Raw genomic sequence first — 15,650 nt, forward strand, 5'->3', positions numbered from 1 at the left:
GGAATATTATATTTATTAATTTTTAAATTAATGTATCACTTCCTAGAGCTTCTTTCTGTCGCTATTATTAGGATTGAGTTTGTGTGTGCTTGCTTTAATATTTTATTTTAGAGTGGATTCCATTCCGATAGTCTGAGTTTTTCACTATGAAATAAACATTTTCAAACACAAATACTGCTGAGGTGGGAGTGTAATTCAACAGTAATGGACTTGTTTACCATGTACGAGATCTTGGGATTTTTAAAAATGAGGATCAAAACAAGAAAAGCAAAAAACAAACAAAAAAAGGCTAATTTTAAACTCATCAAAATAAAGCCTTTCAGCTACAAAATCCCAAACATTTCTTCTTCTAAAAAACATATGAGTTTAAAGGTTTTATTTATAAATCTTGCCAAAGCTTTCTAAAAGTGAAAGCTTGATTGAGAAAAGTGTTAGTGATAACAGGAAAATGCTGGTGCCTTGTAATGCTGTGGTTCCTGGGCCTGTGGGACCTGAAGGCCATGAAGCTGTTTGTTATTCACTTCATTTCAAGCATCTATCTTTCACAGCAGGTGTTGGGTCACAGGAGGACATGGTGTCCAGGAAACCTGAAATCAGGTTAGAAAACTCCCTGGTGACCAATTCCCTTCAATTGGGTCCAAGTAGCTGACACTAGCTACTACTGCTCCTGAGCTGCCTGCCTATGAAATGGCTGTCATTTCAGTCTCGGCAGAAAAGCTCTCCAAGCCACCCTCCCTGGAGGTATGGGAGTCACACTTGCAAGGACAGGAGCCAAGCAGGTCCTAGCCTTTCTTACCTATTAAAGGAAATAATCAATTTCCTTACAATTGCTTAAAAAAATGCCACTCCTCACAAAAGTAGTTTTAATGCTTTTTTTTTCTTTTGCACAAGTTAGTCTATTTTGGTAATAATGCACTCTTCTCAAGTTATTCTTTCTATTTCTCCTGCTTTGTGGTTAAATCTATTATGAGACTCAGTGAGTCTTTAGAGCAGAGAGGAAGGGCAGCAGGCTTCGATGTACAATGGTTCCTTTGTATCCTGTCCTAACAAGATACAACAGTTGGTTGAGACATTGCTAAAGACTGATGATATAAAGAGAATGATGCCCAGTAGTATCTGGTAGCATCTTTCACTACTGAATACCATGGTCTTGGCCAACGTGGGCCAAACAACTTGGGTTACTAACTCATCTCCAGAGGGAAGCTTCTACCAACCCCTTCAGTACCACTATTTCCCATTACTAGGACATGCTGAATTTTCCTTCCTCCCTATAACACATAGGATGTGGGGAACCATGAGTCCTGTCAAGACTCTTGCAGATTTTAGCTTAGTAAACAGTCAGAGAGGCTTATACAAAATCTCACCTACTTTATTTTCTTTCTCTTTCTCTTCCTCCTCCTTCTCCAGCTCTTCCTCTTCCCCTACCCCCTCCTCCTCTTTTGTATTGGAACTGGGGCCTGAACTTAGATTCTGTCTCTGAGCTTCTTTTATACTCAAGGCTAGCTCTCTACCACTGGAATCACAGCTCTAGATTTTTTTGAGTAGTTTATTGCAGATAAGAGTCTAAGGGACTTTCCTGGCTTCAAACCATGATCCTCAGATCTCAGTCTGTCGAGTAGCTAGGATTACAGGCTTGAGGCTCCCTGGCTCTCTATTTTATTTCTCTCTTTCTACTTCCAACAATCTTATGGTTGAAAGGAGGAGACTTTCCATTTCCTTATGACTAATCCGGAGATCAACCATCTGGCTTCTGGGTTAAAAGAAGCTAAGGAATTTGGAGAAATTCATTCCTGTCTTAAAATCCTGTTTTTCAAGATTTCTGTCTCATTAATGAGTATCAGTTCCCTTAGAAGCCCTAACCTTTCATTTCTCTAAGCTGTGACTTGGCTTTGGGAGTAAAAATCCTAGTGCTTAAGTTAGAAAGAAAAAAATCTGAGTTTATTATGTAGAAAATACTTTCTCTGCACCATGAGGCAGAGTGGGTCCTAATGACAGGAATTAGGATTGGCAGACTGCCAGTGTTCATCATTCATGTATCAAATACCAAAAGAAACCCATCTAAAATTTAAACAGTATCTACAAGAAACTATTGTCTATATTGTTCTTGATAATTTCTTATTAAGATATTTGTTTTGTCCTCAAATATTCGTTCATTAGATAACAACGCTGCCAACAACGAGAGTAAGTAAAATATATTCTTTTGTTCATCTTTGTTCCTGGCAACCATTGTGTTTAATACATGGAAAACTGGACTGAATTATAAATTATAAGTACTCATTCATCTTTTCCCAATTGGGGTTTTCCTTCTGAATCCCTATATTGTTTTTATTACTTGTCTAGAATTCTGCTACCCTTCATGTTTAAACTTCTAGAAGTGCATTCAACACCTGTCTCCCTTTCCTTGTCTCCTGTTCATCCCACTTTTATGTGCTTCCATGTCTGCTTATCTGAGGCTGTTAATAACTCCTGGTTATGAAGGCTCAAGGATGCTTTTCTGTACTGCTTCAGAGCTTGCTACAGTTTGAATGCATTTCCCCCACTTCTGAATGCAGTAGTATTGAGAGATGGCCCAGTGAGAATATAATGTATTAACAGAACAATAGGTTAATTTAGTTGTTTTGTTATATAAAACGTGACCTCTTTCTGGTATACTTGTTCTGCTTTGCCACATAGCTGCATCAAGACTATGCATCTATGATAGATGCATCGAAGATGGATGGATATGGAGGTAGTATCACATTCTTAGACTTTCCATCCTCTAAACTGTGAGCTAAACAAACTTATGGTCTTCATAAATAACTCAATCTCTGTTGGGGACTGTTTTGGCCTTGGTGGAGGAAGGGCGCCAAGAGTGAGACGCTGCCCTTCCCCCAGCCCTGGGACAGTGTGGGAGGGAGCCCCTCCCACCTTCCGGCCTCAACCAGAAAAGAAGCCCCCCCCTCGGGAGGCGAACACGTGCATGCCACCATGATAGGGTTGTCCAGCCCACAAAGGAAGTCCCATGACATCACTTGAGGGGCAGCCCAGTCAGCCAATCAGTCAGTCACCTCAAGTCCTTCCCCTTCTGCCTTTGTCATCGTAATAAATTTCTCTGACCCGCCCTCTGGGGGCTGAGACACATCCCACCATCGTGGCGTTTCCCTGATGCCTCCTTCCCCCCTGCTCCTGGTAACATGTGAGGGGACTGGGGGGAGGGGAGGCTTCAGCAACCTTTCCTCAATTTAGTGCAAGTCCATGAGGGTACGCCTTCATTTCCCGCGGGCAGGGAAATAAGGCCCAGTGCTCTCTCCGTTTTTGGAGTTCAACCATTTCTCCCCGGGAAATTGGGGAGAAAGGGATTGTCCAGATCCTGACAAGTCTCAGTCTCAGGTAGCTTTTTCTTTTTTTCCTAGGATTGGACTCAGGGCCTGGGTGCTATCCCTGAGCTTCATTTTGCTTAAGGCTAGCACTCTACCACTTGAGTTACAGGTTTGATAATTTATTGGAGACAAGAGTTTCCTAGACTTTGGCTTTAAACAGTGTTCCTCAGATCTCAGCCTCCTGAGTAGATATGATTACAGGTGTGAGCTACTAGTGCCAGCTTCAAGTATCTTTTTTATAACCATAGAGAACAGATGCACACAGTAAGGTATATCAGAGACTGTCCACTGTCTCCTTCATATCAACACACTGATTTTTGCTCTTGGCTTCCTGCACTCTTGATATTTCTCCTACCTTTTAAATTGTCCCTTTGCTGTTTCTTGCAATTCCCCCTTCACCAGACCTTTTCAAATTAAGAATTATCTTTATGTTCTGGGATTCTCCCTCTTTTCTGAAAATATGTCAAAGATCTTACCCATTCCTGTGCTTAAATTCAAGTAGATTCATAATGCTCAAAGATTTGTACATACAAGGGTCACTTGGAGAAAGTGTGTGAGATTAAACCATGTAACCTTTTCCATTTGAGTTCCTTATTCAATAGTCACTCTCATAAAAACCTCATAAAATTGTATAGTGATAAATCATAAATGAACAAGACTATAGTCTGAACAGTACAAGTACGATGGCATACATCTGCAGAGAATGGCCAGAGCAGGAAGCTGAATGCTGTCATTTCTTCTCTATGTGATCATGAATAAGTCACTTTCAGCTTCCTGAACCTCAAATTTTAGAGCCTGAAAGTGTGATATAAATGTAATTTTAGGAAGAGGTTGAATGTTGATTCAATCAAAGTCATAATAAATCCTTACTCTTTTGGAGAAAAGTATAAAAAGGTCAATATTGAAGAGAAATGTTTCCTATGCTAAATAAAATTTAATCCCAAACTGTCATTTATTCCAAGAATCTATTCTATTATACTCCTCACTAAACGTTAGAAAAGGACAAAGTGTCACCTATAAAACCATCCAGGCAGGTTTCAGCTTGGTATAAACTGTGGGCTGAGATTAGCAATGGGAGAAAGTTGTGTTTTTAAAGCTGGGTTGTTTTGATTATGATTTTTTCTTTCTGAAGCTGATGATGGAAAGTTTTAATCTCCATGATGAGAAATTCAGAAGTAGAATAAGATAGGATATTAAGAGATATTAAGACTCTGCCTTAATGAATGCATTAATCTGTTCGTGTGGTTTATGGATTAATAGTGACCTGGAAAATAGGTTTGCTATACAACTCTATTCCCTGTCTGTCATCATGTGATGCTGGTGTCATCTTGAGACTCTACCAGCAATAAAGCAGCAGGGGCCTATGGTCTTTGGACAACAAACATAAGCCAAAATAAATGACTTTCTTTATAACTCACAGAGGCTGGGGTATTACATTATTAGTGTAAGAAAATGGACTAAGATGATAAGTAATAATCTTTTCAATAAAAGCAAGTTCAGGAAAGAAGTATTCTTAGACTTGAAAATAAAAAAGCTGGGTTCTGGCAGCTTATGCCTATGATCCTAGCTACTCTGGAGGCTGAGATCTGAGGATTGTGGTTCAAAGCCAGCCTGGGAGGAAAAGTCTGTGAGACTCTTATCTCTGATACACTACTCAGAAAAAGCCAGAAGTGATGCTGTGACTGAAGTGGTAGAGCATTAGCCTTGAGCTCATAATGACTCAGGGACAGTGCCCAGGCTCTGAGTTCAAGCTTCAAGATGGGCAAAATAAAAAAGTGGCAAATTAGGTGCCTGTGGTTCATGCCTCTAATCCTAGCTACTCAGGAGGATGAGATTTGAGTCTAGTGTTTTAAAGCTGGCCCAGGTAGAAAGTACATGAGACTCTTAATTCTCATTAATCATCAAAAGGCTAGAAGTGGAACTGTGGCTCAAGTGGTAGAGTGCCAGGCTTGAGTGTTAATGGTAAGGGGTATTGTCCAAACCTTGAGTTTAAGCCCCAGTACTGGCTGAAAGAAACAAACATACAAAAAGAAAAATCAGCAAAAGAAAATTCTGGGAAAACCTTGTGCCAGAACACAGTGACTTGGAGCCACTATTGTGCTGGCAAATATTTAACAGGGGGCTCTATCTCTTTAAATATGAAAAAAAAAAGCGCATTTTGTAGAATCTGGCAATTTTCTCCACAAAAATATTTGTATCATGGCCAATCTCAATCTATAAAACCTTCCATAGGGATCAATAAGTGATGACTGTTTTGTGTATTTGTTACCTTTCCTTCTAATATAATTTTTTTTTTTTTTTTTGGCCAGTCCTGGGACTTGGACTCAGGGCCTGAGCTCTGTCCTGGCTTCTTTTTGCTCAAGGCTAGCACCCTACCACTTGAGCCACAGTGCCACTTCTGGCTGTTTTCTGTGTATGTGGTGCTGGGGAATTGAACCCAGGGCTTCATGTATATGAGGCATGCACTTTTGCCACTAGACCATATCCCCAGCGCCGCTTTTAATATAATTTATTTATAAATTTATGTAATTTAAGTTTTAATTCTATCTGTGTTTAATGAGTGGCTCAGAAAAATCTCTGAAACAACTAAAAATGGATGTAAGAGGATATGAACCTTTTGGTTTACCGCTGAAGCTCAAAAAGCAAAAGAAAATTAATATTTGCTTAAACAATGATATTTGCAATCTGAGAAGTAGGCATATTAGTCTAGGTGTTTGTGATAATTGTTACTATGTTAGAATGTGAAAAGCAGGCAGTAAAAGCATCAGATATTAGATAAATAGATGATCATTTTCTGTATAATTTGTGTGAGCTATATTTGTAGGTGATATAGATTTCCTTTTCTGAGGAAAGGAACACAGGGAGAAGATACTTGCATGTTACACAATGCATGTCATGAAATGAATTGTGTCCTCTGGAATTTACATATTGAAGTCTGTCTCCCGGAGTGACTGTCTTTGGAAATGAAGAGGAAAGTGTTCCTCTCTTCTTTTTGTATTGAGTACACAGAAGAAAGGCCATGTGAAAACACAGCTATGAAAACCTGGAAGAGAGGCCTCACCAGAAAGCAATCTTGCAGGTACTTTGATCTTAGATTTTTCAGCTCTATACCCATGAGGATATGTTTTCTGTTGGGTAAGCCACCCAGTCTGCTAGAGTTTTTTGTGAAAGTCTGAACAGATTAACACATTATGAAATTATAGTTCAGTAAGAATAATAAGAAACCTGGATCTTGCACTCATTCATAAGGCCAGCTGGGAATCCTTTCCTCTTCCTCTGCCTTAGGAATTGCAACTCAACTCTGCGGTTCTCAGCTCAAGAGTTGCCACATAAATGAGGTCTTGCTTGGCTTTCCCAATGATTTATCGCAATGCAAATTCTTCATAGAAAGGTGGCCTATATATTGCAAATTAAGAGGAACAATGTGGTTGTTTTAAGTAAAAGGAGAGTTAAATTAAGTAAGAAAAATGAAATGTGGATGAAGAAGTTCACTTGCAGCATGAAAACAGAGCAAGAATTCTGTTGGAATTATTTGAAGAACTGGGAGTGCAATGGGGGAGAACGAAAGGGTGAGATTAATCAGGACACATTGTGGGAGCGTCACAAAGGACTTCTTATACAAAAATGTATGTTAATTTAAAATGATTATTTTAAATTTATTTACATCAGGTGTTAGTGGCTCACACATCACACCTAGAATCCTAGCTACTCAGGAGGCTGCGATCTGAAGATCACACTTTGAAGCCAGCCTGAGCAGGATGTCCGTAAGTCTATTATCTTCAGCTAACCACCCCAAAACAAAGCCAGAAATGGAGTTGTATGCAAGTGGTAGATTACTAACCTTGAACAACAACAACAACAAAAAGCTCAGGAGAGAGAGAAAAAAAAGCACAAGGACAGTGAGCAGGCCCTGAATTCAAGCCAAGGATTGGCACTGTATAATAATAATAATAATAATAATAATAATAATAATAATATAATATAATATATACATGGAAAAGTAAGTTAAAAACTCAGTTCCTCCTTTGCATTAGTCAGAGTTCAAGTAATGTCACTTATGGCTAGTGAGTACCGAGTTGCTCCCTTGGACTTGCAAACTTCCATTGCTGCAGGAAATCCTGTTGAACAAACCTGTGGACAGTGATTCACTCAAAGCAAGGTTCTCAGTCAATCACTTGAAGCAAGGTGGGGTCACCTTTCTTTTTCCTGATCCCCTACCTCAGCACCTGTTAACTTAGTTGGCATTCAGTAACTACCAGTTGAACGAATACAGGAAAACAAAGAACACTGTTCACCCAACTGTAGCCATGTCAAGTATTCTCAGTTCCAGAGGCCAGAACAAAAAGCATACCTCTATTCATTTATTTTAATTATAGACAAGTAAAAAGCTAAAGTTGGGCAATTTTCATTTTATCCAGGAAGAGAACACTCCCGGGCACCTTTAAGATATAATTATAGAATTCAACTCTCAAGTGTTAATACAGCCATCTATAGGTGTTAATTCAGAAGCACTCTATTGATTCTAATTTATTTTTTCTAGGCCATCTCGGTTCCATTGTTCTACAAGTGACCCTATGGACTCATTAAATCGTTCAGCATGATATTTATGCAACTCTCTTTAATGAGTCCACCAACACCTTGAATCCTCTGAATCTCATATCTATTATTTTAGTGGAAACTTCTTATTTTAATTAATCACATCCTTCTTAGACTCAAAGGAGATCATGAAAAGGTCACCCAGTTGTCCACAACCTTCTGTTGAGAGAAAGCTTCTTCTTCATATATAAAGATCTTCAAAGGCATACACAACCACCCTCAGGAATCTATTTGAGTATTTAGATATGCTTACTCTAAGTAAATGTTATTTCTTCCAAAATTTAGCCCAAAGCACTTTATGTGAGTCCAATAGCAGAGGAAGAGGAGGACGGGGTCATTTGTCACATTCTCTGTAGAGCAGGATGCCCCTTCATGATCTGTGACTGAGTCAAATACAATTGAAAAGGAAATATTTCTCTTTCAAGATGTTTCTTTAGATTTCTTAGTATCCTCGGGGGTAAACAGTAGGCTCTAGTAAATATAGCTTGAACAAATAAATAAAATCCAAATGAAAAGCAATTGCTTAACAAATAAAAATTAGCTCATGGCAACAACTCATGTGTACTCTGCGCCCCTTTTTTTGAAATTTCAGAAGCAGCCCTGCTTAGCAAGACTATAGGTCTAGTAATGGAGGGAAGAATCTATCTGACAGACCAAGGAGAGAAGATGAGGTAAAAAGATCTTAAGATTACATAGTTTCCAGTTAGACCTCAACACCTAAGTATAGGCTCAATGGCATGTGAGTTAAGAAACAGGAAGGGATGGAGGAATGGTTGGAGGGAAGAATGTATGAAGGGATGGATGAAGGGAGGGAAGGAGGGAAAAGAAAGAGAAGGGAATGCAAGGAAGGAAGAAAGGAAGGAGAGAGGGAGGGAGGGAGGAAGGGAAGTGAGGAAGGAAGGAAGGAAGGAAGGAGAAAAGGAAGGAAGGAAGGAAGGAAGGAAGGAAGGAAGGAAGGAAGGAAGGAAGGAAGGGAAGAAGGGAGGAAGGGAGGGAGGAAGGGAGGGAGACAGGCAGGCACAGAACTCACTAAATGCTTGGAACCTTAGTATCCTCAATTATACAATAATGAGAATAAGAAGGTAGTAGTACAATGTGCAAAGAAGATGCCTGATGATGTAGTAACTATTCATTCAGTAAATGATAACTAGATGTTTTAAATCACTTTTATTAGGAAATTAATGTAATGCCCTGCTCTAGCATTAAATTGACTCATTCTTTTAAAGCCTGTAGGGTTAGTGTTTTCTTTTCTATGTGTGCATGTGGGAGTGGGGTGGGGTGGCTCTCTATTGAAAATGACATTCTAGAATAAAGAAGGTACTTAAACACTTTTCATAGATTTATGAACATTCTAGGATAAAGATGGTACTTAAACAGTCTTCATAGATTTATATTTTCCGATGCTGTCATCTATAGAAAGAGAACTCACTCATTTTACAATTCTTTATCCAAAGGCTCATTGACACACAAAATGAGCAATCATCTTTTTTATTGTTTGTTTTAAATCTTGCTCAGCCATGGTGATTTATGGCTATTAAAATAGAACTTATTAGGATTAAAAGTCTGACTCATCTGTTCAACACTACCTATTAATCTCTAGCTAATACCAAAGAACAGATGTTTTAGTCAATAACGAAAGTCTGCACTTGCAAATTAAAAAAATGGAATTTCAAGCATTTTGAGACTCAACCTTCTACCACAATAAAAAATTATTTCCAGCATCTGTGTGATAGCTGTATGTTCTGTTATTTTTAATCCTTTTACTTTGTTTCCAGTTGTTGGGAATAAATGGAAACATTTGGAGGAGGAAAAAAAACAAGCAAGGAACACTTGGTAAATATTAAAATTCATTCAAAACTTCACTTTCCATATACTGCTTTACAAGAAACTTTTGTCCTTTTTCAAATATAAAATACTATAATTAGAATTAGTTGGGCTGGGAATATGGCCTAGTGGCAAGAGTGCTTGCCTCCTGCACATGAAGCTCTTGGTTCGATTCCCCAGCACCACATATATGGAAAACTGCCAGAAGTGGCGCTGTGGCTCAGGGGCAGAGTGCTAGCCTTGAGCGGGAAGAAGCCAGGGATGGTGCTCAGGCCCTGAGTCCAAGGCCCAGGACAGGCCAAAAAAAAATAGTTTTCTGTTTTAGCAATGCAATCTATTTTTCCATGAAAACTGTGAGACTGGTTTATTTTTATATCACCTTTTGTACGTGGGAAGCCATTGGGACCAAACAAACTAACAGTGTTATTAAAGACTTTTTGTAGAGGTCCAGGTATTGTGGGAATATTGTATCGTTTTTAAAATAAATATTCTTGCTAAGCAGGAAACTCAATTGGCATTCTGAAGGGAATACAAGTTGTGAAATTGGCTACCACAAGCAATAAAGGCCAGGGAGAAATATGTATCATTTATGATTGCTAAACATTTGATTGAAAACAATACTCAAATCCTGTTTTTAGCTCCACTGCCATTTCTATCTTTAGCAAACCGTATACTCTGTTTATGTAAAAAATATCACACAATGGCTCTCAAAATTACCAGACAGTAATATCAAGTATAACAAGAAAAATCCAAGGATGCTCCTAATTGATGACTTGAGAGATAGTCTCAACATTCATGTGTAAAAGGAAGAAGGTATTTTCAAGGTCTCGCTAATAGCTGCCTGTAGAATCCAGAAATCAATATTACACGACCCTTTCTCTTCCACTTAGAGATACAAGCTTTTGCTTTATCACAGGGTTACAGAGGAGGAAAAGAACTGTCACTGTTAAAATGAACATAAAATTCATAGCCAGCCCTCTCTCCCTCCCTTCCCCCCCACCCCCCGCTTTCTCTGTCACCATCTCTCTCTATCTTTCTCTGGTTATAATCAGGAGAAAATAAAAGATCAGGAGCCATGCTTGCTATGAGATAAGAGACAAACTCAAATATAATGAAATGCCACAATGGCAGCTTAAACCTTCTGTGTTTTTCAGCCAGGATATAGGAATGTAGTAGAACCTTGCTAGGTGGAATGTGATCCCTGTAAATATGGTGACATCTGTTTGCTATTATTAGGGGGTTACTTAAAGGAAGATACCCAGGCCCCACTCCACCTCTTGGATAGATTCTACAACTTAATAAGCTGGGGGTACCCAAATAATTCATAGACCCATTGACGTCTGCAAAGACACTGAGCCATGGAAGAACTTGTATAACCATTTCTTAATCATTTATTTATTTATTTATTTATTTATTTATTTATGGCCAGTCCTGAGCTGGAGGTACCCAAATAATTCATAGACCCATTGAGGACTGCAAAGACACTGAGCCATGGAAGAGCTTGTATAACCATTTCTTAATCATTTATTCATTTATTCATTTATTCATTTATTTATTTATTTATTTATTTATTTATTTATTTATTTATTTATTTATTTATTTATTTATTTATGGCCAGTCCTGGGCCTTGGACTCAGGGCCTGAGCAGCATCCCTGGCTTCTTCCCACTCAAGGCTAGCACTCTGCCACTTGAGCCACAGAGCCCCTTCTGGCCATTTTCCATATATGTGGTGCTGGGGAATCGAACCCAGAGCTTCATGTGTAGGAGGCAAGCACTCTTGCCACTAGGCCATATTCCCAGCCCCACTCATTTATTTTTTGACAAGTCTCTAACCTGTGTTGCTTCACAGATCAAAAAAATATAGTCAAAGATAAAAATACAGCCTCACTATCAAACTCTGCTTGTATTACATCAAGATAGAACCTTGCTATTTAAGGTAATTATTTTTGTTTTATTTAACAAAACATTTTTCAAATTTCCAAATAACAGCTTGTGTGTGGTAATGATTTTATGTACTTAGGACAGACAGCATATTTCAATGTTAGACCTATTAGGATCAGACCAGGATAATTAGCATGTCCATCATGTCAAATATTGACCATTCAATATCCTCTCAACTATTTATTTTGTAATGTACAATTACATGTTGTCAACAATAATTAATTAGTGTCCCTTGCTATTAGAGGTTTGCTTTAAGAAATAATAGTCACAAGAATGTTTTTTTTTCACTCTTAGAAATGTATACCCTTTAGAATAGCACAGATCCATTTTCTTATTAAAGAATTATAACAGATTTCTTTTGGCAAATTAAAGTCCTAACTTCAGTGTTTATTTCAATTACTTAATTCTTTAATTAATGCCAGTATGAGGGCATGAATTCAGGGCCTTGTTACTATCCCTTAGCTTTCTCCTTCAAGGCTTGTGCTGGACCATTGGAGCCACAGCTCTAATTCTGGCCTTTTGTTGCTTAATTGGAGGTGAGAGTCTCATGGACTTTCCTTGATCCTCAGATTGCAGTCTTCTAGGTAGCTAGAATAATTACAGGCATGACCACGAGTGCCTGGCTAAAAGTCCTATGTCCAGTTTAACAGTCTTTCAAGCTGCAGGTTGATCCAATTAATGGCACCTGACCTATGCATTCCAACTGGCAGAAGGTACGTTCAAGAGCTCTTACTTCTACAGAAAGCAAGGACTTGAACTGTCCCCTTACCTCAGAATTTCACCTGCAAATGAGATTAATTTTGCTGAACTTAGAAAACGACAGCTGTGGTAAGGATAACAGACTGGACCGAGAAGTCTCCCTGAGTGTTAATTTGATCCCTTGGAGTTTTAAGATAGCAGGATCATAGGAAAACAGTGCAATGGGAGGCAGGGTGGAATTTCTTTTTTTTTTTTTTCCTTCCCCAAATGAGAAGAATAGTGGAAGTAGATGAAAAGAACATGAAGTTGAACAAGGAACCTCCTTTTTGCAATAGTGAAATCAAAAGAAGACAGAGGAAGATAATTACATGAAGAATGGAATTTATGTTAGGAATAGAGCTCAAAGAAGAAGAAATGAGGACCAGAGAAAGGCAGGAGAGGCCAGAGGCAAACATCATGGATCCAGCTGGGAAAGTAATGTCACTAAGAAAGGGGAGGATGAAGACCAAAGGCTGTTGGGAAGTAGATGGCCACACCCCACCCTTCTCTCAGAAGCGGCCCCTCCCATCCAGTCCTACCTGGCCGGAAGGACGGTGGTCACCACTTGAGAGCTTGAGGGTTGGGGGGAGTAAAGTTGGGGGGGCTAGAGGGATCCTCATGGCAAGTTTCCGACAAGAATGAGGAGGAACCTTCCCCCTGTGTGGGAAAAAAAGGGAGGCTGTCATTTGTATGGCAATGAAATGGCTTTCTAAGTCACCTGTGGTTTTAAGTTGTTTGTCTGGGAAGTCTCTTGCGGTGTGCCTTTGGGAGGAGAAATTGAGCACTTCCAACTCCCTTTGGTAGATCTAGCCTCAACCTCCAAAATGTGCCAGAGCCTACTACAGATGCAATAAGATGGATACTTTTGCTGTCCTTGGGGCTTCCCTCCTCCTCTCTAGGGATTGTATGTCAGACATGATCGTAACTATCCATGTAGAAAAACTTTCCACAAAGATCCCATTACTATCAAGAAATTTGAGATAAGATGACACAGGAAGTTTGACTGTTTTTGTATAGTTGGACAATGCATCTCAATGAGTCCAGCCTCACGGGCTCTACTTTTCTTAAAAAAACAAAGACATGTTTTTCACAATGCAAAGATAATTAATTAGTCCTCTGCATCAGTGATTCATTTAAAGGTATTTATTGCTGTTCCACTCAGCAGCATATACAGGCACCACACAAGAATAAGGAGAATCTCTAAATGCATGAAGAGTTCCATGTTTTTTTTTCCTTTTGATCTTCTAAATCAAAAGATTTATTGAACATCAACTATGTGCCAGGCATTGTTCTTGGGTGTCTGGAGTGCAGAAGCATCAGTGGCATGGAGAAAGTAGGCAAAATCTTATGGAGATTATAACCCTTGTGTAGTTTACAGTCGAGTGGGGAAAGGCCATCTTGAATGACACATTGAGAATAGAACTAGATGATTTAATGAAGGAGGCGGTCATTGCTATGGTAGAACAAAGAGCAGAAGAGGAAGGAAAGGAGGGGAGGCCAAGGTTGGGAGAACGATGAACATGAGATTCTAAAGAAAGCCTCTTTGAGAAGAGCAATTTGAAAGCAGGAAAGAGTTATTCAAACGGACAGTTAGGAGATGGAGGCTAGAGTCCACTTAACAGCCCATAGTGAGCCCAGCTGGGCTGGATTACTGGGTCTAAACAAGGAGATCAGCCTGGGCTCCTTAAAAGCAGTAGATTGAAGAGGAAAACAAAGAGGAGATACAGAAAAGTGGGTCATGTTGGATCAGATATGCATTTGTTCTAAGGGAACAAAGCCACCACCAAGGGTCTTGAATACAGGACAAATCTGATTTAAAGGATGACTGGCTGGGAGTAGAATGAGTGATATACACCAGCAGGAAAACCATTTAGAAGGCCATTTTTTTGAAATCCAGGCAAGAGTTGAAGGTGGCTCTGGCTATACTTTAACACTTCTACAGGTCTTAACTACTTTACGATGCATCTCAAGTTCTAAGGATCCTTTTAAATTCCAACTAAAAAAAAGATACAGCATTAAAAAGGTATAGCAGATCAATGTGTATTTCCCAAAACTAAAGATTTTTTCCTCTGTTTTCTTTCTTGAATATAAGTTTCAAAGTAAAAAGGAAACAATCAAAGATAGATGATGTATTTTCTCGTCTATATTTTATAAACTGTAACAATGGGGCATGCTCTCTGTGGACACAGATTTATCCTAAATCAGCCATAACTACTGGGGGCAAATACATTTTTTTGTCACAATGGTTAAATTAACTAAGCTGCTCTGAAGTTGTATAAATTTGTATAGGAGTGAGTATGTGTGTGTGTGAGAGAGGTGGAGCTTGTATACATGTGTATGCCCATGTTTGTGTGACCTTGAAATGTGAAAATATTATTTGAACATTGGTTTCATCTAAAAATTCCAAGTCTTCTTTGTTAAATGCTAAGATACAGCAAATGATCATAATAAATGCAAAAGGCTCATGCCAAATGGTTTTTGTTGACAGAAAACTTCATCCACAGTATTCCAAAGGCTCAAATTATGACATTAATTCAGCCTGAGGCATAAAGGATGGAAAACAGAGGACTTAACTCTTGCTGCTAGCAGCAGTTTCCCTCTTTGAACAACAATTCTCTTCAATGTCTTCTTACCCCAGAGGTCCTCAGTTGGCTCTTTTCTGGCAGTCTTTACTTTTGTCTCCATACTGAGTCATCAGCTATTTCAAAGTACCTAACATACTTCCTCAAATATTTCTGTTGGTTTGAGTTCGGAAAGTCTATTCCTTTAACTATGGAAAGTTTTGGGTACAATCAAGTAATAACTTCCAGACATCAATTCAATTTTCATGTTTTTTGCTTTGTTTTGAAATGTTTTTGGAGTGTGTGTGTGTGTGTGTGTGTGTGTGTGTGTATGTGTGTGTGTTTGCCAGTTTTCATTATCCCATTTATACTTAAGGAGGGTTTAAAAAAAAACAACAAGAGATAGAGTGACAATGAAAGGGATAACAATAGAAAAATTCAAAGAACAGGCATAATTGCAGGCATGGAGAAGTAGAAATAGAAAAAAAATCCCAAACGTTTTTCTGTATATGAGGTGCTGAGGAATCAAACCCAGGGCTTCATGTGTGCTAGGCAAGCACTCTACCAATAGGCTACGTTCCCAGCCCACAATCCCAAACGTTTTTCATCTGTGTGCAGATGTTTTTGTGT

At 38.9% G+C, this 15,650-nt stretch overlaps 1 protein-coding gene across 3 annotated transcripts in view; it reads right to left on the minus strand.

The window, feature by feature from the left end:
• Plcb1 (phospholipase C beta 1) overlaps window positions 1-15,650 on the minus strand; it is a 616,577-nt gene that overhangs the window by 57,019 nt on the left and 543,908 nt on the right. Inside the window, exon 32 of one of the 3 annotated variants that reach the window (XM_048348813.1) lies at window positions 12,999-13,116. The exons of the other annotated variants lie outside the window; for them this stretch is intronic. Coding sequence (XP_048204770.1) covers window positions 13,018-13,116 — 99 coding nt within the window. The 3' untranslated portion in view covers window positions 12,999-13,017. The remainder of the gene's footprint in view (window positions 1-12,998; window positions 13,117-15,650) is intronic. 3 annotated transcript variants of the gene reach the window in all.

This window comes from Perognathus longimembris, chromosome 6 (assembly GCF_023159225.1).
Source record: "Perognathus longimembris pacificus isolate PPM17 chromosome 6, ASM2315922v1, whole genome shotgun sequence".
NCBI lineage: Eukaryota > Metazoa > Chordata > Mammalia > Rodentia > Heteromyidae > Perognathus > Perognathus longimembris.